Genomic DNA, 27471 nt, shown 5'->3' on the forward strand with positions numbered 1-27471 from the left:
TATTCACTTCTTTTATCTCAACCTATCATTCCGTGAACTCTGACCTTTGCTCAGTCTCTTCAAAAAAGAATGGAAATAGACATGTGACTGTAAAGACATACAAAGAGACAGGTTGCAATATGACTCTGGTTCTCACGCCTGTCCTCCCCTTATCTACCAGTCCAGCTCTCCGATCCCTGTGGAACCGGCGAGTCAGCACCCCCCCGCCCCCCCCCAGCACGTCTCACACACCTGCTGACATCAGGAACTCTCAGATACATACAAACACACACGGTGCCTCGGCTCGCTCGACACCTCCTCCCAATTATGCCCCGGTTCGTGGGTCTAATGTAACTCTTGGACGACTTTCCCTATGTCAAGCAGACCGAATGCATGACAATCTTGTCAACTTCTTTCTCCCTCCTCCCCTCACCCCTCTCCAAGTCCGTCACACGCCGCTTCCCCCTCCCCCAAGAACAGTAGGCGGTGGAGCACCAGCCAGTGAGGCGGGGTAAGCTCACCCCCTCCCTCTTTTACCTCCCTCTCCCCCCTCCATGTTGGTGGTTAGGCTGAACTCCAGACAGACAGCCTTGCACCGACCAGTGGGTACGGGCTAAAGCCAAGGTACACAAGTCCCGATGTAATTTTCTGCAAGATTACACACGATAATGGCTGGCTTTGGAGGACCGCCATAACTGATGGCTTCCAATTATAGATGTATAACTATCGATCTGTCAACGCCGAGGAGGAAGAGGGGGGGCGGGTAAGAGAGAGAACAGGAGAGAGAGAGAGAGAGAGAGAGAGAGAGAGAGAGAGAGAGAGAGACGGCATGGAAGTGAAAGAGAGAAAGACAGATGGAGAGTGAGAGAAAGAAAGGGACAGACAGAAGGTTTTTTATCAATTCACAGGTTGATACAAAAAAACAACATTTGGGAACCTGATGTACCTTCAGCCAACACGGGGCAGGCCTACTATATAGAGGTACTTAGATTCCTACACATGAGATTAAGGAGCTTGACCACCAGGTGAGAGAAGCACACACACAGTGACGCAGACATGAATACACAGTGGACGTCTAACCCCATAATCCCTCAGTGCCCTCTATCCCAAAACCCCTTGTGGTAAACCACACCCAGACCCAGCCCAGTACTCACAGTCACAGGCTCATCCACAGTCCTATAGCTGCCTCTGCAGTCAGTCACTCTCAAGGACAAACGGCTCTCCTCTTCTGCTCTGCTCTCTGATGCAGTGGCACAGACACTCTCGTCCTCTTCTCTCCTTTCCCTCAGAACAGCTCCGAGTTCACCTCCTGCACCTCACCGGGGAGTCCTGAGTGTGTGCGTGTGTGTGTGCGAGGAGGAAGAGAGCATATAGAGGACACTGCTTCCTCTAGTCTGTATCCCCATAGATACTGGGACTGCTGGAGTGAAGAGAGGGAGGGAAAGGGGGGAAAAGGAGAGAGTGAGCGAGAGAGAGAGCAGTGGCATCGTGTTTCAGGGATGTTCTGAGTCAGCATGGGGATGCAAGTGTTGATATCAGAGTTTGTGGGAGAGTAAGATGGGAGTAAGGTGTGCGCTTTGACAGAACCACCGTCAAACGATGGCATATTTCAAGAAGCCGGGTGTCGACACAAGAGAAACACGTACGCTGTTAGACCACTTCTAAACTGGGTTTATTGTTTTATGACATAAACAACTGATTTTCCCTCTACTGACCAGCTGTACATAAAACCAGTCACAATCCCCCTGGTCTAGTTACACTTTCGATCTGATTATCCTCCTATGATTAAAGCATTGTGGTAGAAGCTGATCCCAGATCTGATGGCAAGGACAACTTCTGTCAGGTAATGAAAACAATGAGTCAGTTTCACACTTTCATCCAACTGCAAAAGAAAGAGTTTGTTGCAGTTTTTGAAAAGCTTGGTTTTACGGTCGTGTATTTGAAGATTTGTGGGAAAGACATTCACAAGTTCATGAACTACATTAGAACGTTCCAGTTCAAGAGAGTGAGGGGAACTTCAAGAAAAACACAACTCGGGTCAGGGGTGAATTAGCTGCACTGATTCTGAATCTGCAACCAAGGAACTTAGGTTAATAGAAGACAGATAACATCGGAAAATTCAAAACATTCGAAAAATCTCTTCTCAGAACAACCTGTCAGTTTTTTTGTCAAATAATCTAGCTAAATAATCTAATTAGCAAAGCAGTTTCCCAGGTCTCTCAATTACAATGAATGATTTCAGCGAAAAGTCTGTTAATCTTTAACTCTTCCCTCTTAAGTTCCAGGTGAATAGAGGATGGAGAACCTTAGGTAAATACATTTCCATATTGAAACATTTCAGTGCCTCCAGCGGGTGTCTGTGTAGGCCCTTCCATGGTTTGCTGTCTTGGGGAAAACATTGCTAGGAGTTCTGTTTCTCAGTTATAAACAATAAACACGTAAGAACCAGGGCGTGTTAGGGGACATCCTCTCAATTTCTTATTTTTCTTTCCAGCTATTCACACATTCCAACATGCCTGTTGAGCCCCATTCAGTAGCCTTATCCAAGTGAATAAAACAACAAAACAAGTATGATAACAGCAGGGAAAACTAATACACACTCATAACACGATGATAAAAATGGAAATTGTGTATAGTAAAAATAAAAATAAAACGTGTGCAGTAATTATGCAGTTTTGTCAATCGGGTCCATTTTTACCTTGTCACGTTAATGTTTACACAGGACTTAATATTTAACTGGAGCTTTTTACCTGCTACTTACAGAAACCTGTTTTGGCCAGGCCAAGTTAGCCTTGATGTTCTCATTTGAGCCTCTGTTCCCTGTTTGAGCCTCAATGGTGTATGCAATGATTCCAGTTAACTGTTGACATTGATAAGCCAAGCCAAAACATACTCTCTAAAACATACACTTTCTCAACAATTTCATATTATTTCATTTCCCTGACCAGAACACATTCAAGCCTGAGGGAATTTGACCCAGGAGCTATAGGCTACATCTTAAGCCATTTAACAATAATCAAGAGGATACTTTTTAACTATTACATTGTACAAATACAAAATCCTATAAACATTTGAGGGAAATAGACTATAAGTGGAATAGTTCAGAACATTTTGCAAGGCTAATAACAGTGACAAATCAAATACAAGCCGTCTGACATAGCAGCTTTGTGTGACACAATCCCCAAACACACCTAACTAGAACCGGGTGATGATTTGAGCAAGACAGTTGGTGCCTTTGTGTCCCATGACATCATTCTGCATCCTCCCTCTGCACCGCAGCCTGTTTCAGGTGTGCAGATACACCTGTATCGCTCTGCTGCCAGACAAGGAGGAATCTCTCTCTCTCTTTTCTGTGGGTTGCATCCATTCCTTCATTTGTAACTGCAGTCTCTTTCTCCTTCCTAGCCTGTGCAGTGTCCACCTCGTTCCTCTCCCTGCAGCTTTCAGGGGCCTACTAGCCTGTCCTGCTGGGTTAGGAGCCCACAAGCCCAGGGGTCAAATGAAGCCCAGGCCAGCTCCCTTGGGTCTCTGTGTGGCCCGGATGGGCTCGGTGATGCCCCGGCCCTCAGGCCCAAGACCCATGCCAGGGCTCCAACCCATACTCTGCAACATACGATTCCCAGTGTTCGATTCTGGGAGGGGCCCCACATTCTCACCCACCACTCCTAGAGAGAAAAATTCAGAGCCTGTTTAATATCTGGGGATATAACATGGGAAGCAGAAATTTGAGAACATCTTAATGCAAGTGGGTGAGAGTGAGAGAGACCTCATCAGCAGATATCTTAATAGGAAGAGGAAGACACGTGGAGCGAAGGAAGAGGGGAGTGACTGGGAGGACGAACGACGGGGCTAATAGCTGTAAACGTGGAGTGGGAGGAGAGGATCTTGATTAGAGCCTAAGACTTTTTAAATGGGGCAGGCTGGGAGAGGGAGGCGTCTGCAGAACCCTGACCCTCAGAACCCTGGGGCTTACTGGAGGCTACCGTGGTCCCCAAGGTAGTGCTGCGCTGGGACTGACCCTGTGCTTTCCACGAGGGCCCACAGTTTCAGAGAAACGAGGAACTTTGTTCCATTCTTACATCACTTCCTTCTTTGGGGATGCCAGGTATTATGCTCCGAATCCTGACCCATTAACCCCCTCATCCCATTGTCTTAACTCTCAGATTAATCTGCTCCGCAACCGCCTCGCACCACTGCTGACCCATGAGGGAGCTGGGTTTAGAGGGGGAAGGACAGGGGGTAGGGGGTTGGGCTAAAGGTATTAGTGAGGGTGGAGACCACACCAACGTGATTGGCTTAGGGGTAAATCCGGTATATCTATGCTGACAGTAAATCAGGCAAGTTGACTGTTATCCAACATGTAGGGATGGGACGTAAGGCACTGACGCATCGATGCTCGTGTCGCAAAACCAATACGCACAGTTTCAAAAAAGTGTTTTGGAGCTTGTATCAAGTTACGAAACCACGTGATAGATGACGTTCAATGCTTCAAACGTCACAAACTGGTTGGAAGTTTTGCCGCTCTTCTGAACCAGAGCCACAGAGGGAACGAAGCCACCGCTTCTTGTTAAAGATAAATCACACCCTGCCAGAGAAGCAGCGCCAGGCGTCGCTCGAGTTTCTCCCAGCGGTCATTATTAAATCCGTATTGTAATAGGCCAATTATAAATCCGTGCACTTGAGTGTTATTTTATTGAAATGAAACGTAACATGATAGGACTAGGTAGGTCGATACAGTGCCCAGAAAACAAATGATGATTCGTCAACAGTAATAATAATAATTTGTAATAATAAAGTCCCCCCCGGTTCACAATAGGCCTACACAAATGTTAAGAATAAGAAAAAATCTGTAATCTAGTTTAATTTATATAGACCGTCCACCCGCATCAACAAATAACAGCTTTTTCGGTGGTGTAGCTGGTTAAAGCAATGTTCGACGACGTATTGTTAGCGCAAGTCTGGATACCCGAGTTTGCGCCCCAGTGCAGGGAACCTCGGAAGATATTCTTTAACTTTTACTGTGAGAAAATGACATAATTCTAACGGCCTACAGATGTATCACAACATTGTAATGTGTGAGCACGAATATCAGATCAAAATGAACACATGTAGCCTTAATTAAAACATTAAGTAACGTAGGGCAGTCTACCGTCGGAGACAACCACTACGCCTCATTCAGCCAGTTTAAACGTCCGCTAGATGACGCTGTTCATTTTCGACGCGCCGATAGTTGGGCTCTTTGGGCCGGCACAATGCGGAAAGAAACCACCAAAGCTTCACAAGGCATCGTTCGCCCATCCCTACCAACACGGTCTGAGAGAGAGGAGGACAGGGTCCAAAGGGAGAGAGGAGGAGGAGAGTACCTGTGGGGGCAGGTGCTCCCAGGGGGGCTGCCTTGCGTCTCCGCTTGACGTCACCTGTACACAGGGAGCCCAGGTGACCACTCGTCTGTCTGCAACACCACAGCCAGATCGGGATCGTCGTCATCGTTACCACAACAAAGCCCAACTCATCTTCATGACAACCACACATAATCCTGACATACAGAGGCTTTTCACCTTCCCAGGGAGTCACACTGAGGTGCAGGTCATGCCAGTCCGAACTCGGGTTTGAAGGACACGTGAAACTATTCACAGGCTGCGTCGCTTCTGAAGCTTAGGGCCGGATAGGCCTAGTTTAACACTTATTTACTCATGACTGATTGTGGACAGTGACATACACCAAACGCTAATTCTTTCACACAACCCAGTGGATCGCTTCAGATCTCAACGCATGACTATTCAGTGTGAGTCTAGCGCCCCCCTGTGGAGCCCTTACCCCTGGTGAAGTAATAACCCATGAGGGTGGATGCAGGTATTTTCCATATGTATAAATATGGCTAGCTAGCATGTTTCCAACCTGCTGGCTGTCTTCATAGAGCAGCTCCTCCTGTGCCCTCTGTCTGTCCGAGAATCCCAGTGCAACTACAGACACACAGACATGGAGAGAGAAAGAGAGAGAGAAAAAGAGATCAGAAAAGATCAAGTCATGATGTCAGTCAGTCTATAAGCTCAGCCTGTAAGCTCCTGTTGAATTTCTGTCGCCGGGTTCTTAAGAGTGCTTAACATAGAGAGGCAGGCTAATGGGATAACAGGTGCAGTACTGACAGGACTGGGTGGGCATCCAGGTGTGGTCTTACCTGTCCGTGGTCTCTCCTCGACCCTGGACTGAACCATGGGCTGTGGGGGAGATGGAGCTGGGTAAGTTCCAATATAAAACATACACAACAAGGAGACGTATCCACAACTGCAGGAGCACAACCTTGCCCTGCATCTCTACAGTGCATAGGGATTTCTTAGGGAGTCTGAGGTTTCATTCAAAAGCACTCTCAAACGCATCAACACGTGGGGGGGGGGGTGCAGGGGAGCTTAGGGAGACTCACTCGTGGGAGTGGGGGTCCTGGGAGTGTCGTGTCAGTCTGTCATGAGCCCCCCCCTGAGAGGTCTGAGGGCCCCCGTGGAGGCGACTCAGTCTGGCCTGGAAACCTGGAGGGAGAACGGAGGCCGGCATCATGTCATCCATTAGAACTCAACACACGTGACGATGTCACGACTGAAGCAAGTTGCCATATCACACGACTGTGGTGGGAGCCGTGTTTGTGCGCCACGGTCGTTTTCCTTGTGGTTGGGGTCAGCTTGGCGAGCCTGGGGTTCCTACCTCTCTGTGCGGAGGGGCTCATGATGGGGAAGGAGCCCGTCAGGATGCTGTTGAACACCGGGTCCACCAGGTCCAGCTCCTCCCCCGACTCCCTCTCCCACCACGGGACCACCCCCGCCACGCCGCACGCCCCGCCTGACCCTGGCTCGCCCTCGTAGAACCAGTCGCTCTGCTCGTCATCGCCTGGGGAGCGGGGGTCAAGAGGGAGCGGGTCAGAGAAAGAGGCGTCGGGAGACTTTTCTTTTCAGATGGAATTCAAGTCCTATTCTTTCCAGATCAACAGGAAACAAAACGTTGTCCTCCCTATCACATTACATTGTATGGGAATAGTCCCAGTACAGAAGGTAGTCAGCAAATGGCCTTTACCTTGTCTCCCCTCATCATTGGTGTACAGTCCCCCATCACTGCTGTTGCTCACACTGCTGGTCTCACTGGAAGGAGACAAGGGAAAGCGACAGACAGACAGAGACAGACAGGATGGTAACGATGGGAGGAGAAAAAAGGTTGTTGAAAAAAAGCAGTCTCTTCACACAACGCTGTCTTTTTAAATGGAAACAACACGGAAAATAACTAGAATCCCCTCCAGGCTACTGAGCAGCAGCATGCAACACTAGCTTCCAGAGACAGGAGCCGATGTGGCCGGAGCGAGCGAGAGAAGAAGCATAACACTAACCACCTGTCACTCATGTCCTCGTCCGAACCCTTCTGTTCCTCAAACTCCATTTTGTCCTTGGGTCCAGTCTGAGTCAAAATGGCATCCTCACTCTCCACCACGACCCCTTCATCAGCCGCCTCAAGCCCCAGTCTGTGCGCAGCCATCTTCCTTTTTTTCACCCCGCACTTCCCCCCTCTGCCTTCTCCACCACCTCCGCCCAGCTCCATGGCCCCCCTGCACTCAGCTGAGCCTAGCCCAGGGGGTCTGCCCCCTACAAGGGGCTTGGGGACAGGTGGTGGCCCGAGGATGGTGGTGGTGGGGGGGGTCAGTGCCTCCAGAGGGGGGTCCACGGCCATGCGTTTGACCTTGCGTCGCCGTCTCAGGCTGCGGGTCCCCTCGCCGGCCACCGGGTCGTCTGGCCAGAGTGGCCGCTTGCCCCGCCCCGTGTCTGGGTTGAGAGGAGTGCGCCGTTTGGGCCCCAGCTGTTCATCGGAGTCACTGTTATCTCGCCCATGACTGTTACTGGCAGCCACACCACCCGTGGTGGCACGGTAGTCCTGAGAACCAGAGGAAATAGCCAGAACGTGACCAATCAGACATTGACACACCATCCTGCCAGGTCTACACCCCCCACCCATCCACCCACCCACCTTATGTTCATCCAGGCTGGACTCGGACCCCTCACTCAGGTGCCCCGTCTCCCAGGGTGGGTGGGGGTTGTCTGAACGCCTCTTCCTGCCACGCCGCTTCCTGGCCTGCCTCTTTAGCAGGCAGCCAACAGCCAGGGCGTGGTCCCCACCATCCCCAAAGCCCCCGCGCGCTGCCTGCTCCGAGCTCTCTTCCAGCGCAGACACCAGATCGTGGACCAGCTCGTCCATGGTCCGACGAAAATGCCTTGTGGGGGAGAGACGTGTGGTTGAGTGAAGGGGAAGCTTTGTGATGGATTGCAGAATATGAAAGCTTAGATGAGAAAGGGACAATGTATAGCTGAGTCTGTGTGTGTTTTAAATATTGCTAAAGAAGGGCACACATCCACTACTGCTGATCATGCATATATCCTAGTTCACACCTATAGAAACAATTAAGCCATGGTCGTCGGATGTCACTTGTTAATATGGTGGCTAGTGGTGATTCACCGTTGTTGAGTTGTTGAGCTACCAATTGTATTTTACCACTAGATTAGTACTACCTAGCTGTCACGTTGGCTTGCGTGGCTTAGATTCCTACCACTGGTACCAGCATCTGACGAAATCAGATGACACCTTTATTACAGATGAAAAAGCGTACGATTGAAAGCTAGCTAGCAAGCTAGCTAGTCAAAGATACAAAAATATCTAGCAAGCTAGCCATGGTTTGCCCTACTTTTCTGACAAGCTAGCTAATGTTCGCCGGTGATATAAAATCGACCCATTTCAGGACTACATACCAGCCGGTTCCCGCTTTACCGATGGTCTTGATATTAGCTGCACGGAACATTAAAACCCCCAATGCCTGAGACTTTTAACCGAAAACACGTATGGACAAGCAGTGGGACACCATAATGACAAACAAAGCTTGCTATCTCAAACGGAAGTGGAGGACATCAAAACAGTCATTCTTCTTCTTTTCCAGGTATTGTGGTAAACTACCAACATTAGGTGGATTACCGCCACCTTCTGGAGAAAAGAGTAATACGATCATGCATATCCTTGGTTCTTACCAACGTCTGGTTCTGAACACTAGGTGGTAGGCAACTAGTACTCTTACAGTTTTTCTCGATTGGTTACACACATTTTCTGAATGCATACCTCATACTCTCAGAACTCTACACACAAATAAAAAAAACACACACACAATGGGCAAAACCCCTCACTTCTCCTGCAAAATTAAACTTAACATTCAAAAGAATGTTATTTAATCTCAAAATGGTATTTTGTTTTCAAATGACAAACACAAACCATCATATGAATAGACATTTATAAGAACCATTTGAACACTGATGTGCTCAATGTAAAACACTATGATGAATGGAAAACACTTATTCTTCATTCATCACAATCACGAATGAAGAATAAGTGTTTTCCATTCATCATAGTGTTTTACATGATGGTTTGTGTGAGTTAGGCCTTTTTGTTCAGTGTTACATTTACTACAGACAGTACATACATAAGTGTGTTGTAAAATATTTGAGAATATTGTTTTTATACTCAGAACACAGAAATACACGGTAACAAATATATTTTACATATATGTACACAGTGTACATCCCAACCAACACAAAGTTGCACATACAGTGGTTTACATACAAAATAACATAATAATTTACTGTATAGTGTATACAGTTACATTATTATTATTTTTCTTTGTATTTGCCGTAATTTTATGGCGTTATTTTCTAGGACCATGTTCATGATTTCAGTTTCCTGTTCAGGAGACGTTCCCGACCACCTTGTGTTGGTAATCTTTCAGTTCTGCCAAACAAATAGTAAAATACTGTAAATACTGTGTAGGAATACTGTGTAGGAATACATTTTCCAAATACTTGAAACATACTTTATTTTTACAGTCCAACAGAACAGTCCACAGGCAATACTGTACTACTGTACTCATTGAGTACTGTATTTATATGCAGTAGGCCTACTGCAATTTTATTGGTGAGAGTAGATTTCTTACCTATTCTCATTTCGGAAAGTCCCGATGATGGATGCTACAGTGTACCTGCTCAAATTTGGCTGTACTCTTTGCCGAGCCTCCCTCATTGTTAGACCATGGTTGACTACATGGTCAACCAAAGCGGCTCGGATCTCATCAGAGATTATGGTCCTTGGCCTTCCTCATCCTCGTCCTCCCTGTCCTCCTCCTCTTACTCTCACTCCTCTGCCTCTGGCATCCATTGCTCAAAAACAGAAAAGGTCACCTGTTTCCCTTTTATTCTAAAGCTCTGATTGCTAATTGTAAAACTGTGTGACAGGTGTTTGCCCATGCGATGAGTCAGTGTGCGTATTTGAATGGCAGTGTGTTCTTTGTGAAACCAAAAGATTTTCTTAATGAAAATTGTGCCAAATGCAGAGAATTGTGTGTAGTGTGTTAGAACTGCAATTTGAGTGTAAAGCAGGAATTGTGCTTGTGGTTTAGCACAATTGGTTCATGGGGTTGGTGCATGAGTTACATGTTGTGGTCATTGTGTCTCAAGTACCAGTATTTGTGTGTAAACAATTGAGAAAAACTGTAATATGTCAACACCAACAACAAATCGCAAATCTTGTAGCTGTCCCTGGAGTTGACCACTGTAACAGGTGCACAACATAGAAGGTTTGCACCAGTGTCACCTTTAGGTCAAGGGACGACAGGTGCCACCGTCTCAGCATGATCTAATCATACACTGATCTGTGTGACATGGACACTACACGACAGGGACAAGGAAGTTGGAGACGAGGTGATTTCTCAAACAAGATCAGCTGTAAGCTGATCAGGGTTGTGACTTGACTCAGATTTTTGAGGTTGGATGACCACTCAAGACACATCTCAGATTTCTGGCGAGGGTTCCAGGTAAATTTAGTAGTTCATAGTCCACTCTCACAGCCCAGACACTTCACATGCTAACTGAACTAGTCAGGCACACACCACAAGCTTGTAGTTTACGCAAGTCTGGCAGCAAGAAAGGAAGACGGTGTCAAGAGTCCATCAGACAATGGAATCATGATATCAATAGAACACTTTGAAGAGTGTCATGAGGATGGGAATATCACTGACTCTACTTTGAGCTGGGTAATGTAGTTTGTAGCTGTTCCAGAGTGTGTTGGCTCGGCTGCATGTGGAAGCTGGAGAACTACAGCATGGCGAGGTGCTGTGCAGCATGTAGATGATAAGGGAAACAATCTTTCTGCCTTTTCACCTAAGGTCTATATGACCCCATGAATCTGAGTCTTATCGAGCTACAGTACATTGTTTAGTCCTGTGATTTTTGTCTCTTTTTAACCATCCAGTATTTTTAATAATACAGACAATAATACATGCAGCCCTGTAAAGGGCTTTTAAGTTGTCAGTGTGTGCGTGTGTGTGTGTGTGTGTGTGTTGCAGGGTAACTGGCAGGCCCAGGGTGGCAGCTGAGACTGCCAGGGGTGTGTGTTTCAGTAATCCCCCGTTAGATGATCTGAGCCATCAGGATTTAAGAAGTAAAAGGGGAGAGGAACGAATGGGGGAGCTGTGAGGGAGAGGGGGAGCGCAGGGAGGAGGAGAACATGGTGTCCTCCTATGTACAAGTGTGGTCCTCCTGTAAATTGTCCCCTTGACCTTTAACAACTCTATCGGGAAGGTTTTCATGTAACCGGGTAGGAGATTGCATGTAAGCGCCAACCCCTTTATAAATCTTTTGAACTTATTTAAAAGAGGGCACAAGCTCAAATTGGTTTTCAGTGGATGTGTATGCCGTGACAATAAGAACAATGACTCTTCTCTTTGTTGTGTGTTTGTTTCTCTGTGTACAATATGCGATACATTGATTATATTTTCAGCTGGACCGTGAGACTGTATCAAATCATAACTGCCCCACTAAACCATTCTACTTTTTTTTTTCTTTGATTCAATTCACTTTCTTAATCCCATAGGAAATTCAAGTGTTTAGAGTCTCTATCTCTAGGTTCTTGATTAGTTGTATATCAACCCACCTCAGCCAACCAACACTCCAAGCTGAGACAGCCAGACAGCACATTATTGCCTGAGTCTTGCAAGAAAGATCGGTTTATTAGCTGGAACACTGTCATCTGACAGAAAGGGTTAGTAATAAATGAAGATGCACAGCATGATTGGAGAGGCATGACGTTATGTACTTTTTTTCAACCTATTGTTAGAAAAAAATTGAAATAGGTCAAAGTTGAATCTTAGGTTTCCTTAATTAAATCATTTTTGACCTCTCAGTGTCCTACCCTGCAGGCCTATGGATGAGTCCCCATCAAGTCATCCACTTAAGGCTGGTTTACAGAGAGGCTGTTTATGTTTGAACATTACGTTTATCTATAAACACTTTACATTCTGCACGCACTCTTATTTATCTTACTTATTTTCCATGTATTGCAGGTATTCCTGGTAGAACATTTTCAGAATGTTATATGTGGCCTGCTAATGCAAACCTCCTAGTGTTATTTCTCTGTCCTGTTAATTCTCCTAGTCTTATTTCTATGGCCCAGTGTGTAAACACAATGTGAATACAAATACTATATCCATTAGAATTGACATCCTGGTAATCCTATAGTTGGGATTTGTCATCCCCTGGATGCTACCAGACAAGTGGGATAGAAATGTGTTTTCCATGATCCTGCCAAGGCCAGCCAGGGGCAACACTTGGGGTAGGTCTGTTTTTGGACACGGATGCAGGTATACATGTAGTGAATAGTGATTCGATCAATTCCCCTTGGCAGAGACCCAACCATCCACTCTCAGGGACTGATCCTGCAACAGTCTACACAGTCCAGAAAATACCATTAATACAGATTTTTAACTTTTTCAATCATTTTCTTTGTTGTACATACAATTTAGTTAACTCAGTTCAAGCGATTTCTGTGAATGCAGTGAATGCACACATGACGCAGGTGCAGAGTAGGTCACGCACTGGCAGCTCAACCAATAGCATCAAACGGATGTCATATTGTAAAAATATTGCCATAACTACGATACATATTGTACAATTTTTGTATTGCGATATATTGTTACACCCCTACTATTACAGCTTTACAATGTGGCTTGCCATTTACTGTTAACAACTGGTATGTGTGCAGTCTAGTTTAATTTCCAACAGGAGTCAACAAGAAATGTATTTTATACTGTTGCTCTTAGTGATTATTATAATCACAATATGTGAGAAATACAGAAAGAATATGAGGAATATCTGGTGTTTTTGTATTTTGAGAATTTTCTCACAAAGTGCAATGGGAACATGAAAGACTCTCACCCAGTTCCTACAAACTGTGGTTATGGGTTGTCTTTGTGGTAAAGAGGTGGAATTCCTGTGCATGACACATACCTGCAGGGTCAGACACACCCAACACTGACTCAATTGGTCAACTATGATGACTTTTTATTTCTCATAAAAAGACATCTCAATGGCTGTTAAAACTTGTTGTTTACTATGGCTGATTCCAGCCAGATGCAGACTTGGCTTGTTGCTATTGCCACATAACATTGACATGGTGGTCAGCTGTAACTGTTCTGTTAGCTGAGTCACAGTGGTGGATAGGATGGTGGGGATGACATGGATTGGGCATGGACTGTGCCAGTTGGCCTCTGCACTATGGGAAACTGTGAGAAGTGTGTGTGTGTGTGAGAGAGAGAGAGAGAGAGAGTGTGTGTGTGTGTGTGTGTGTGTGTGTGTGTGTGTGTGTGTGTGAGTGTGAGTGTGTGTGTGTGTGTGTGTGTGTGTGTGTGTGTGTGTGTGTGTGTGTGTGTGTGTGTGTGTGTGTGTGAGAGAGAGAGAGAGAGAGAGAGAGAGAGAGAGAGAGAGAGAGAGAGAGAGAGAGAGAATCAGAGAATCAGAGAATCAGAGAATCAGAGAATCAGAGACAGAGTCTGTAAATGCGTTTTGAAAAACCTAGATCTTTTTTTTGTGTGTTTTTGTGGTTAGCTATTTATTTCCGCTAGGCGTTCAGACTTTGCAGACATCAAACGTTAGAACACTGAGCGCTGCGATTGGTCTGAAATATCACCTCAGCATATCCTGACAGCATAGACTGTTGCAACTACGAGGTTAACGTACTATCGTGCTCTTAAGCAGTTTACACCATCCAACGATCAGCCCACAAAACAACGCAATAGTGAATCACAGTCAAATTATAACACAGATACAGATTTGTTATCTTAGACTATTAAAATATATATCTATACAGTTCTAGGATTTAAAGTTAAATAAATAAATAAAAAATATTTTCGGTGGTGTTCAGTGGATCTAAAGCACTATTGTGGCACCCCAAACGATGCATTTAAAAACTGGACGCCGATTGGCGGCAGCTATTAGAGAAGAGTCGAGTTTCACCTCCAGTGATGTCATCCGCTGACAAGGCTTTCTGAAGGTCCAGGAGAAAGCGAGAGAGATGTCAATACAGCGCTTTAAATAACCGAAACTCGGATGACAGCAGGTAACAGCCAGTTATATCAGTCATACACCGCGCCCTGAATGAAGATGCCTCAGTTGTAGGCTATCCATGTTCTCCACTGTCAGAGATTAGCTGTATTGTTTTGAGAAAGGAAGTCAACTCGTCAGTGAAAGGTAAGCTGCAATATTCGGGTTATTATGTTCGATTTACATGCCATTGTTTTTTTTCAAATAGGTATTTCTATTGACTAAAGAATTATCATGTAGCACAGTCAAAATTGCTCACAGTAAACTCATCGTTTATTTTTATTAATTTTATTTTTGCCATTTGAGGGCTGTCTGTCTGTGAGCGTTATTCAATTAGAAATTGGATCGCCCAGTAGCCTAGTTAAAGTGTCCTCACCAAACGATGTCCAATGTCGATAATGATTGATGATTAGGTTTCAACAGGCTATCAACAACATAACAGTATTATGTAGGCTATTTATAATCATTTGGGTTTGTTGTATGCCCATGAGTTCATTTAGATGACATTGTCTCAGAAAACAATATTATCAGTAGAAAATAATGGCTCAACTAAACCGTCACTAAGCAGTAACCAACATGATATCATACTGCTGTTGATAAACTAAAACATATTCAGTTACATCCTCAATGCCTGGATGAAGGGATGTACTGTAGTGTGTGTACTGCCTGTCGGTAGGTAAACATTATAAATAAGTTCTTGTAGGAAGCAGCTACAGCCACCCAACTAGCCATCTCGTCTTCTCCATTTGAGACCCACCTTACACACCCAAGCACGGGGACTCAAGCCTCCTCTTCTTGCCTCCTGTCCTGCTCTTCCTATGGGTCTTAGGGGACCCTGATGCTGGCCTTGAGCCAAGGACTCGACTAGAGGCATGGGGGATAGAGACAGATAGAGAGAGAGAGAGAGAGAGAGAGAGAGAGAGAGAGAGAGAGAGAGAGAGAGAGAGAGAGAGAGAGAGATGAGAGAGAGAGAGTGAGAGAGAGAGAGAGAGAGAGAGAGAGAGAGAGAGAGAGTGAGAGAGAGAGAGAGAGACAGATAGAGAGGAGAGAGAGAGAGAGTGAGAGAGAGAGAGAGAGAGAGAGAGAGAGAGAGAGAGAGAGAGAGAGAGAGAGAGAGAGAGAAGCTGGTTGGCAGAGTTCCATCTCTATCTGTAATCACTATTCGAGTCAATTCAAGCCCCCAAACACGCACACACACACCTTCAGTAGCTCCTCATGAAGTCTTGAAAGTAGCCTGATGATTGTGAAGGTCGAGGCTTCATTGTGTCCAGTTCACCTGTCTTTTGTTGTAGAGATGAGATGCACAATCAGAGAAATGGTTCTAGTAGTTTTGCTGTCACATTTGAATTCCTTTCACTGGATCAAGATATGGACCTATACATTACGTTGGTGTAGCCTTTTATTCGTACAAATACTACATAATTTATTGTGAGCCCACTGTCATCTATTCTGGCCTATCCAAAGGAAGCTTGGCCTCTATCACATATCATCACATGATTGGTGGTAGGCTCAAAGTAAATAATTACCTGAGAGACTCAGAAAACCAGTCCTAGACAGGAAGGCCAAATGGTCTGATGGAGCATTGTATGACCAATGTGATTTTGGAGTATATATTGCTTTGACATGGTATTAAAATTAGGGGTGGGCGAATCTATCTCAAGACCGATAGTATCGATACCAACGTTGGTATCAGTAGCCTATTGATTGATACTGGCGTGATAAGATCGATACTTAAGTTTCAATTTCTGTTCTCTACATTCAGTAAGTAAGTAAGACTTTATTTATATAGCACTTTTCATACAAGAATTGCAGCTCAAAGTGCTTTACATAAAATCAACAAAAACAATAATACAAGTGTTGATCTAAAACGTTTAACCAAACTAGCCGCACTCTATCTGCGGTCTCTCGAATCCATCTTAGATCCGAGCTGCCACTTGCAGTTTCTAATACACAAACATGACAAGGGGGACTAGAAAGTTACAGCATAACAGTACAGTACACAACTCCCTTTACATCATAGTGGTTGTGCAAACAGCGTCTAACTTCGCTCAAGCTCACTTTGCCCCTCCCCTGCTAGGCTGTGACACACAGTGGGAGTTGTTGCCGGCGTGTACGTGCAGTAACACAACTCAGCGGCACACACTAACAGTATTTTTGACAAAACTCTTTGTCCTGTGTTTTATTATGATCATAATTATGAACAATTAATTAAAGGAAAAATCATTCAATGATCATGAAAATTCAAATTTCAATTCAAATTTTCATATTGATGATGCATTCACTTCATCAATTATGAGGCATTGCTTTCCACGACACGAAAGTAGATAAACTGCTTTTCTAAGTAAAAAGTATCGGTATTGGTATTATGAAAGAAGTATGAAGGAATGAGGCAGTTATTATTTCACTCAGTTTTTCTCTCTCTTTCACACGCATTCACACACACACAGACACACACACACCCACACCCACACACATACACATACACACACAGACAAACCAGCCACATGCGATTTCCAAGAAACATAAAGGAATGATGTCCACTGTTAAGATGAACCTGTTCTTCTTGTATTTGGGTCATTGGGTGAGCTTCATGGCAAAGGTCAACCTGACTGATTTGATTGACAGACTGAGGGCATAGTGGATGTCTGGTAATGAACACCTCTTACTTAAAAGGCTCAATGAGAGGCCTGGACTGCATGTACTGTAGTTTAAATGTGTTGAATTGTAAGGGAGAATGGAAACTGGAGCTAAGGGGTTTCTCATTGTGTTAAGCCCTGGAAATCCCAAGTGCTTCCATGACAGTTGTCAAAAGACTAGGCTTTATGACTGTACATGGGTACGTCTATTCTTACATGCTGTGCCAGTGTGTCTACTTATTATTTCGTGGAAAATAGGTAACCTTGACACACTGGAAGCAGGACAAGACTGTGTCAACAGTCCTGTCCTTCTGTAAACCTTCCTCCATCACATACCTGCTTACTGAAACACAAACCGCCTAAATCGACACAATTATGTTTGCGCTGGCCTGATTTAGTCTCGGACGTACCGGTACTCTGTAACAGATTCAACTGTCTAACCTCTAACCTCTCAATATCTTCTGCTCTCTCCTTCTCTCTTCTCTTTCAGACCCGTCAGACCATGAACTATGTGGGTCAGCTGGCGGGTCAGGTGTTTGTGCAGGTGAAGGAGCTGTACCGGGGCCTGAACCCCGCCACCCTGTCCGGGTGCATCGACGTGATCGTGGTGCGCCAGCCCGATGGCACGCTGCAGTGCTCTCCCTTCCACGTGCGCTTCGGCAAGATGGGAGTGCTGCGCTCCCGAGAGAAAGTGGTGAGAACAACCTGGCAACCTCGATGTGTGGCTTAGGGGACTGACATAGCGGTCTTTCTGTAAGCTTCAGGGTTCGGTTCTTTCGATCTGTTTCAAACATTTTCGATGTTTTTTTTTCGAAACAAGGCGTGCTTTTTTGTATTAGTTGTTTTATTCCTAAGCGTTTTTGCTTCAAAGCCTTGGCTGTTTAGTTTTTGATAGAACTATGGAGACTTCCTCGTGTGATTTGCACAGACGTCATGAAGGTTGTCAGTAAGGTGGTCTGGGTGCTTGGCCTTTCTTCTTTACCAGGTGGACATGGAGATCAATGGGGAGCCTGTTGATCTTCACATGAAGCTGGGGGAGAACGGAGAGGCCTTCTTTGTCATGGAAACTGAAAACGGACAGGTACACAACTTTTTTTTGTTGGTGAAACATTTCCATTTACCTCTCCTGGCAGGAGAAGATGTAATTAGAAATCCACCAATGTCAGAGAAGCAGCTACTTTGCTTGTTTGACTTCCAAAACTATTACAGTCCCATGTAGAATTAAGTCCTTACATGAATAAAAAGTAATCATATTCTTCCCTAGAAATTTTCCATAAAGTATGAACACAACAAGACAGTGTGTCAGAGTTGGCAAAGGGCCAGGAGTTTCCCCACTCTGGAGGTCATGTGGAGCAGAATTTCTGTTTAGAAACATTCACCAGTCCCCCTGGCCTACATTCTAGAGTGTCCTTATGTGACAGGAAAACAAGAGCAGCATTTCCACACGATGAATCCTTGTTTATACAGTATACTGTAAGTATGCAGTCAGGTGGCTGAGCGGTGAGGGAGTCGGGCTAGTAATCGATTCCCGGCCGTGCCAAATGACGTTGTGTCCTTGGGCAAGGCACTTCACCCTACTTGCCTCAGGGGAATGTCCCTGTACTTACTGTAAGTCGCTCTGGATAAGAGCGTCTGCTAAATGACTAAATGTAAATATTAAATTCATAGTAAAATGCCAGATAGGCTTTAGATAGGCTTTCTGAAGTGCACCGTTGATACCACAGTAACATGCTAGTATGTTAAAAATGACCATGATAAGTATATGTATTGTGTGGAATCAAGGAAGATATATCCATGTTTGGATCCAAAGAAGATTAACAAGTAGAGGAAGGTTCTGGAACCAGACAAGGGGGAGCAGGTGATTTATCCCCCCAGTGTGGTGTCACATTCTCAGGCACAGTTGGAGGGGGAGGTCTGGGTCTCTGCCATTCATCTGAAAAAACATTAGATTGTGGTGTCAGACCGCAAATAACCTTGTTATATCTCTGCACACGCTCTGTTTCTCTCTGCAGCTCTTCCCCCCCCCACCCCCCCTTCAACATTCTCATTCAAATTTCATTAGCACTTCTGTCCCCCATTCTGTGTAGAGAATGCAGATCGTTTGATGCTGATTGGTTTAGGAGGGGTATTTAAGTAGTATTCCAAGCACTCAGGGAGGTAGGCGAAGTACATTCATTGCAGGACCTCCCTGAGCCCCTTCCTTTCCTAGAAGGGAGAGTAGAATCACTTTCTCAGAATCTGGGAACACATCCTGCTTAGCTTATTTGCCTCATTGAGGCAGCCAATTTATTTTCTCTGAAGGAATAAAGCCCAGTTTCTCTGAAATGTTTGGATGCACTGAAGTGTATTTCAATCTCAGTTATTTCCTGCCAAGAGCTAGCTGAACACTGACAATGTAGCAGTATTTCAGTGGTAATTCACTCTGTAGCCCATAGTCAAGTATGTTTACGAATGCTGATCCAGTTATCTACTTATAGCAATTAGATTACATATCGCAATTGTGTGTGTGTAGTGCAATGTGAAAAATGGTCATTCCAGTGCGGTCTTTTGAGTTTGGTAATAATCCTTTCAGATAAAAAACTAAGCTTCTTTGTGGGGCCCTAATAGATTTTCTGCTCTACTTCCATGTTGAGAAGGAAGCATCTGAACAGCCCTAAACATCTTACGGTGCTCCTGCTCTCTCACTTTCTTTCTCTCTCCCCCTTCTCTTTCTCTCTCCATCTCTCTCTATCTCTCTCTTTCGCTCTCTGCTTTCATTTCCTGCTTCCTGTTGGCCGGTAAACAGGAAGTGGTCCCCTCCTACCTGGCCACTTCCCCCATCCTATCGGAGGGTGCAGCACTGATGAGCACCGGCAGCCCCGGGGACAACGGTGGTGCCGTGAAGAATAGGAGGAAGAGGAGGAGGAAGGCTCGGGCGGACAGCGTGAGGAGGGAGGAGTGCGGGGAGTACCATGAGGATGAAGACATGTTTGCCATCGAGATGAGCTCAGACGAAGGGAAGGAGATGGAGAGCAGCAGGTGAGAGAGGCGGTGGAGGGAGGGAAGGGGTCTGAAAATGGAAGGAAGGAAGGAGGAAGAGGATGAAGAAGTAAGGAACGGTTGGGAAAGGGACGTCGATTTTTTTTGTTGTTGCCTGGCCTCGCATGACAAGACAGATTAAACTAGAAACAGAGAGAAAAATTGAGGAGAATGGACAGATTCATGAAAATGATGGAGAGGGCACAGCGAGATGGAAATGTGGAAAATAGGATTCAAGTGGAAAAAAGACAAAATGGCAGAGATGAAAAAAGAAAGATAGAGAGAGAGATGGAGGAAGAGAGAATACGCACACGCAGACTAATCAGAGACATACAACTGCCTGGAGACAGTGACATCAGCATGATGCATGGTGTCATGTTAGTAGTACTGGTTTAACCCTGGACTAATACAGCCAGTAGGAGTGTGTGTGTGTCAGTATGTGTGCATGTGTGACCAGTGATATGCAGTGTAGGGTTACCCTGGGAGGCTTTTCATCAAGCTCAGTGTGCGGTCAGTGAGCTGAGTGTGAAGGGGAATGGGGGCCTGGAAGCACTGACCCTAGGTCTGAGTTGCTGTTGTTGTTTTGTGTGAGACTCAACTCTTGCCAAGTTCTCAGTGTGACACCTGACTTTTTGAGAGGGCAAATGCCAGCATTCACATGGCCAGCAGCTATGCTTATCACTCACTATGTGTGTGTGTGTGTGTGTGTGTGTGTGTGTGTGTGTGTGTGTGTGTGTGTGTGTGTGCGTGTGTGTGTGTGTGGGCTGACATGTTGTGTTTTGTTTCAGGGTGTCTACGCGATATGTTTTCAGGGAAGGTGTGGAAGGCCCGACCAGTGGCTCCTTCAAACAGAGTGGTGTGTACGCCCGGTCTGACGGCGACTGGACACCAAGACAGAGGTACACACACACACATCAGCAGCTGACAGCTCAGTCTTACAGTACACACACACATCTGTGTGACAGGATGTCAATACTTCTTTCAAACGACTAAACAACTTTTCTCTCTCTTTTCTCTCTCTTGCTCTCTGTTTCTTATATCAGCCCTAACAGCTCTCGCCCCACCTCCCCTAAGAGCGACTCAGAGTTGATGACCAAGCCCTCCAACTCAGCCAATCAGAACCCAGCTATGCTCTGGGCCTGGGGGGAGCTTCCACAGGCTGCCATGGTAACTGGAACAATCTGTCCAATAATCACCTGTCATGTAACAAAGTAACAATAAACACACAGTAAAACACAGTTCCAATGGCCACAAGTCTTTAATGTGAAGTAGTAAATGGGTTTCCCATGTATGTCTCTCCCTCGCTCGCTCGCTCTCTCTCTCTCTCTCTCTCTCTCTCTCTCTCTCTCTCTCTCTCTCTCTCTCTCTCTCTCTCTCTCTCTCTCTCTCTCCCCAGCCATCCTTCCTGTTGGACAAGTCGGAGCCACATTCAGGGTGTCCGGTATCCATCCGAGTGTCTGAAAGCACCCACTTCCGGGTTATTTCTGACAACACACGATTGGAACACCACAAAGACTGTTCCGGAACATCGGGAATGGCGTCTCTTCGTCTCCACATCCCAGAGACAAGAATTAGTGACACAACGGTGGTCACTGTGGGGGCGGGTACGGGACCATTGAGGGTAGACACACAGCCAATGGAAGCAGAGTCAGAGATGATTGATGCAGATGTAGAGCCAATGGGAGCCGCAGCAGCTCGTATGATGTCAGAGATGGAAGATAATGGGTTACGCCCCCTAAGCAAGACTGATTCACCGTCAAAGAGGAAAGGTAGATGATGAATTGAACTTGAATGCCAATTCACAAACTATTAGCTACTAAGCTTATTTTTTTAATATATTAACTCTAAGTGACTGTTTTTCCCAGATAAAAGAAGCTGCCATCTTGGTTCAGATGGGATCTACCTTGATGACATCACAGAGCTGGAGCCTGAGGTAGCAGCTCTCTATTTCCCCAAAAGGTGTGTTCACACACACACATACACACACACACACATGCGCACACTTGTACAAGCAAGCAGCAGTCTAACCCTCTCACCCCTTCTTCCCCCTACCCCAGTGATAGTGGAGGTGTGGTGAGGTCGTGTTCCGAGCACGGCCCCCGCAGTGCGAGCCTGTCCCCCCAGTCCGTCAGCTCGGGCGGGGACAGCGGAGTGGACAGCTACTCTGACCACATGGGGGACCTGCCCTCTATCGCCATCTCCCTGTGTGGAGGACTCACCGACAACAGAGAGATCAGCAAAGGTCAGTCCTCCTGGGAGACCCTGGGGATTCTGCCGTTTACAGTGGATCCATATAACACTGCTCCAGGTTTGCTACCAGCTCTAAAAACTGTATATTAGGTGTGCTCAAGATTTGATTTGATCTGTTTTGCGTAGGTCTGTATCGGACAGTGTTACAGAGCTATTTTAAGTCTGGGCTATTTGTAGATTTCTCATCACGAGTGTGTGAATAATCAGTGATTGAAACAGCTTGGAGGGAGCTCACACACTGTGTGTGTGTGTGTCTACACAGAACAGTTCCAGGAAAAGGCTATCTCCTATCAACAGTTTGCAGAGAACCCCTCAATCATAGATGACCCTAACCTGGTAGTGAAGATTGGCTCCAAGTGAGATATTACATTCCATCCTTCACTGTGTACTCAGACAGGCTCTGAATGAGGAACACACTCATTTGATAATCAATCTGATTATATATAGATGATGTTTTTCTCCTAAGGTATTACAACTGGAGCACTGCAGCTCCTGTGATGCTGGCCATGCAAGCCTTTCAGAAGCCCCTGCCCAAGGTATGGAAATAACATGTTGTCACATATATATGCATGTGCTGAACACACACGCACATACATTACTCAGTTTCAGTGTCATGTGTCTGGAGCAGTTTTCATGTCTGCAGGGTTGCTGCTCCCTCTCTTGGCTAACTGTGTCATTGCATGGCACTGTGATGTAGTTCTTGGGCACCTTTCTTTAGTCAGTTTTATTTTGTGATATTGTGTCTCTGTCATGTTCCTACGTGTTTATAGATGTGAATGATCCTGACTTATAGCCTATTCCATGTTTTGAATCCCCCAGAAAAATGGTTTCACTTGGACCAATAGGTCCAGAGCACCCTAGTTAACCTGCCTCTTCCCTTCTCTTCTCTCCTCTGGGTTTTCCTCTTCATTTCTTTGTTTGTTAAACAATTTGTCCTCCCTGCCATCCCTCCATACTACAGCACTCTTGCTTTAGTTATGTGTACTCAGCCCTGGAGTTCCTGCTGTGCTGTCTGAGTGGTGTGTTTGGTTACAGCCCTGTACGTCAGCAGTTTCGCTCTCTCTCTCTCTCTCTCCCTCTCTTTTCTCCATTCCTTTCTCTATCTCTCTCTCCCTCCCCCCTAACTCTTCTCCCTTGCTTTCTCTTAAAACTCCTCCCTCCCCCACTTTTCTGTCACTCTCTCTCTCTCTCTTTCGTTCTCTCTCTGCTTTACAGTCCCTCCCTCTCTTAGTTTACCTCTTCACTTGCACTCGTTTTTCCACCTCACCAATTACAGGTCCTCATTGCAGTTTCGTCTGTTATTTATTTTGGTTGTTAAGTTTGTTTTTGTTGTTGTTGTTTGGGTTTGCGTGTGTGGTGCCCGCCAGGCCACGGTGGAGAACATCATGAAAGAGAAAATGCCCAAGAAAGGAGGCCCCTGGTGGTTCTCCTGGCGTAGAAGGAACAGTAGTGCCAAGTCGGTAGGTAGGACCACTGCATCACTGCCTGCCAGGCTTCCTACTCACAGTAGCATGATGACATCACAACCCAACACACCTGCCTGATTGGCTATTGTATTTTCTGTCTCTGTAGGTCTCCATCTCGGAGCACGAGGCCTGTGAGAGCGCTGAACAATCTGGGAGCATGGGAGCCATCAACAGGTTCGAAAGGAGTCATCTCATGCAATTCACTTCCTCATTTTGTAGTCAAGCTGAGTGGGTGCATCTCAATAGTGTACAGTCTGCTCCTTTCTCTGAGCACGGGAAGGGTGTCTTAGTGCTGTGGAGGTGCCTCCAGCTGCCCAGTCTTAGATATATAGAGAACAAAGGAAAGGAGATAAAGGGCGGACGATTATTGAGATGCATCTTAAGTCATTGTAAGTAGATGACTCTCAGTAGTATAAGTGAAGGGAGCCACTATAGACTATTGAGAGCCCCCCCGGGACCCAGGTGCTTTGTCGAGGAAGCAGCTGACAGTTGCACATGTCCTGTCTGTCTCCAGGCGGAAGGATGAGACTTCTTCTAGTGATGAGGAGCACCAAGCAGCCAAGCTGATTCTTCCCCCCCTTCAGCCAGAGCCTCCGCTCACCTCGGGGGGCGTGTCCTATAAGAAGACCCTCCGTCTCACCTCAGAGCAGTTGGTGAGGCCCTGCCCCCTACCGAGATTTAAAGCTACACACCCAAATATTGACATGGATGTATAAAAGATCCGTTTGGAAGGATACGATCCACAAACAATAAGCGAATAATGTACCCGATCATAGCAGTTTGACTAAGTACGCCCATTTGTTATGATTGAGATGTTTGCTGAAACACACGGGAAACACGCTGGATCAGAGATGAACCTTGTCTTGGTCTTGTCCTCCATCACCCTTCCTTCCCTGTCCTGTCCTCTGTGGTCAGGTGTCCCTCCAGCTGAAGGACGGCCCTAACGACGTGGTGTTCAGTGTGACCACCCAGTACCAGGGCACCTGCCGTTGCCAGGGCACCATCTACCTGTGGGGCTGGGACGACAGGATCGTCATCTCTGACATCGACGGCACCATCACCAGGTGTGTGTGCGCACGCATGCGTGTGTGTGTGATCTTTTTTCCTATTTTGACACTCACATGCCCTTCTGTCCTCTCTTGTCTCAGGTCTGACACCCTGGGCCACATTCTGCCCACTCTGGGGAAGGACTGGACGCACCAGGGCATCGCACACCTGTACCACAAAGTCAGCCAGTGAGTAGGGCGCATCGCCAGATAGCCGTAGGACACATCCCCACATTGCGCTCCAGAAAAGAGACATGGGGATGAACGTCAGAGAGAATTTTGTGTTCATGTTGATCGATGTTTCACCATATACGAGTAGACCAAGACCACATGACCTATTAGTTTAAAATGTGTTTAAAAAAGTTTTAAAAAGTCTATCTTTCACTCTCTCTCTGTAAACGTCTCTCTTTTCTTCCCCCCCCCCCCCTCCCTCAGGAATGGCTACAAATTCCTGTACTGTTCAGCGAGGGCTATAGGCATGGCAGACATGACCCGGGGATACCTGCACTGGGTCAACGAGAGAGGGACCATGCTGCCCATGGGCCCTGTGCTGCTCAGCCCCAGCAGTCTGTTATCTGCCCTGCACAGGTGAGGAACACACACACACATCTACACCACTCCAAAATGTTGGCAGGACACACACAAGTGTTTCTTTGACAGTGTGATAGGATGGTAACATAAGTATGTGGGTTGTGTGTGTGTGTGTGTTGGGGACAGGGAGGTGATTGAGAAGAAGCCCGAAAAGTTCAAGGTGGAGTGTCTGACGGACATCAAGAACCTGTTTCACCCAAACACTGAACCCTTCTACGCTGCCTTCGGAAACAGGCCCACTGTGAGTACAGCATCGCACTCCCATCACACACACACAAATACAGGTGTAGCAACATTGTTAAAACAACACAGGTTTGTAGGCTTAAAGGTGGGGGAGGTCAATCAGGGTTAAGGCCTATTTGTCTGATTTGCCTTTTCATTTTGTTGAATTCACTGTCAGTTTCAAGTAGACTGCTGTCACAATGTGTAACCTTGTGGTCCTGAAGCTCTCCAAATGGTGTGTGTACATGTAGGACGTGTACTCGTATAAGGAGGTAGGAGTCCCTCTGAACAGGATCTTCACTGTGAACCCCAAAGGAGAGCTGGTTCAGGAGCATGCCAAGACCAACATCTCATCGTATGTTGGACAGCACTGTGCAGACGCCATGCAAAGTCACTGGGCATATGTCATATGTCTGTGTTTTGTGGATTGTTTCATTGTCGGACAGCTTCACGACTTCTCCCCTTAGTTCTCTGTCTGCTCTGTTGATCTCTCCTCAGGTACGTGCGTCTGGGCGAGGTGGTGGACCATGTGTTCCCGCTGTTGACGCGCGGCAGCACCTCGGACTTCCCCTGCTCCGACACCTACAGCCACTTCAACTACTGGAGGGAACAGCTCCCCCTGGTGGATGCCCAAGCGACTCCACCCTCACCAGATCCTCCACAGGACAGCAGCAGTGGAATGTCAGCAGCACTGAGCAGCTCCTAGCAGTGTCATCCCAGACACAGGTCTGGGATCGGTCGACCCCAGCTGATGGGGGAACATTCTGATGGAAAACATGGTCATAGTTATTGTGGATGGGTCAAATAGTTGTGCAATTGCTGTAAATTATTGTTACTGGGGTTGGTTTTCATTGCCTACTACAAAGTCCTACAAATGGATCCTTTCCATGAGGACAACCTCTGAGGTCAATCCAAACCACCTTTGATACAGTACATTCAGGTGTTGGTTCTGCTATGTGACTGACGTCTAGATAAGTGTTGAGATGTCATCCAACACAGAACACGACAGCTGGATATTCTGTAGAATCTCTGTCACGCACACATGCACACCATACATGAGAGCACTTTAGAACGTTAGATTGATGTTGGCTGGATGGGGCCTCATCATGTTTGTAAAGCCTTACGAAGGCTCAATGCATAGGATTATGAAAGGTCATTTTAACTTAATTTATGTTTGTGTTGTTTTCTCTGATTTGCCCCTCACTTGAAGGACTGACTGAGAGTATACAATTCAATGCAGCATTTAATGACACATATGCATTGAACTGTAGTATTTATATTGTAAATAGTATGTGTATGCATTATTATTCTGTAAAGTGTATGCAATTGTTGACTCAGCAGACCATAATTATGTGCCAAATCATCATCATAGCAGGTAGAAATGCTTCTCAATAGATTGATGTCAACTGTATTTAAAATGTAATTATTCAATCATTTTTATAGCTATGTATCTACCACAGGCTGTAACATTAGCACATTAGAACTTGTTATCTCATTGCTAACAACAATCAATACAGTAGATTTACAGAATATATATACGCTTTTCTGCACTCAATCTTTAAAGACCTTCTTCTTCAAGAGCATGATATCTATTTGGATCTGATTTTTTATGTAATATGTATTTGCATTATCACCATACTAATTTCAAAAGAAATAGGCCTTCCACAAGCTACTGCATAGGGAGCAGAATAACAAAGCACACCTTTCACACTTACCTGTGTTACCTGCCTGCAAAGTAAATTACATTTTGATTTAAGTGTGTGTTTTTTTCATAGGATAATTGTTTGTGTGTGCAGAGTTTTGTGAATTTGATAATAGTTTG

The 27471-nt window shown here is 45.8% G+C and overlaps 2 protein-coding genes across 6 annotated transcripts; one reads left to right on the plus strand and one right to left on the minus strand.

The window, feature by feature from the left end:
• Positions 1-1638: 1638 nt before the first annotated feature.
• Positions 1639-8921, minus strand: gpatch2 (G patch domain containing 2). Of its 3 annotated transcripts, none has more exons than XM_067242215.1 (10): positions 8757-8921; positions 7981-8224; positions 7352-7887; positions 7042-7106; positions 6676-6858; positions 6401-6503; positions 6158-6197; positions 5878-5942; positions 5343-5431; positions 1639-3644 (listed from the first exon to the last, which is right to left on the minus strand). In XM_067242215.1, the coding sequence occupies exons 1-10, from the start codon at positions 8804-8806 to the stop codon at positions 3475-3477; spliced, it is 1545 nt and encodes a 514-aa protein (XP_067098316.1). In that variant the 5' UTR covers positions 8807-8921; the 3' UTR covers positions 1639-3474. The 3 variants fall into 3 exon arrangements, 2 of the variants coding, with proteins under 2 accessions (XP_067098316.1, XP_067098314.1); XM_067242213.1 differs by having other exon boundaries at positions 7349-7887; XR_010877034.1 differs by having other exon boundaries at positions 3592-3644; positions 5343-5396; positions 7349-7887.
• A 2034-nt stretch (positions 8922-10955) lies between these two features.
• On the plus strand, positions 10956-27405 carry LOC136947261 (phosphatidate phosphatase LPIN1-like). 3 transcript variants are annotated; one of them, XM_067241207.1, is made up of 20 exons: positions 10956-11077; positions 17547-17750; positions 18042-18137; positions 19842-20074; positions 20863-20973; positions 21118-21241; positions 21471-21843; positions 21940-22033; positions 22132-22316; positions 22587-22680; positions 22791-22860; positions 23692-23784; positions 23897-23964; positions 24305-24443; positions 24706-24854; positions 24939-25025; positions 25272-25424; positions 25554-25668; positions 25901-26004; positions 26148-27405. In XM_067241207.1, the coding sequence occupies exons 1-20, from the start codon at positions 11009-11011 to the stop codon at positions 26353-26355; spliced, it is 2769 nt and encodes a 922-aa protein (XP_067097308.1). In that variant the 5' UTR covers positions 10956-11008; the 3' UTR covers positions 26356-27405. The 3 variants fall into 3 exon arrangements, with proteins under 3 accessions (XP_067097308.1, XP_067097310.1, XP_067097309.1); XM_067241209.1 differs by lacking the exon at positions 10956-11077 and adding an exon at positions 11912-12084; XM_067241208.1 differs by lacking the exon at positions 10956-11077 and adding an exon at positions 14445-14567.
• Positions 27406-27471: the final 66 nt, after the last annotated feature.

Source organism: Osmerus mordax, chromosome 8, assembly GCF_038355195.1.
Source record: "Osmerus mordax isolate fOsmMor3 chromosome 8, fOsmMor3.pri, whole genome shotgun sequence".
Taxonomy (NCBI): domain Eukaryota; kingdom Metazoa; phylum Chordata; class Actinopteri; order Osmeriformes; family Osmeridae; genus Osmerus; species Osmerus mordax.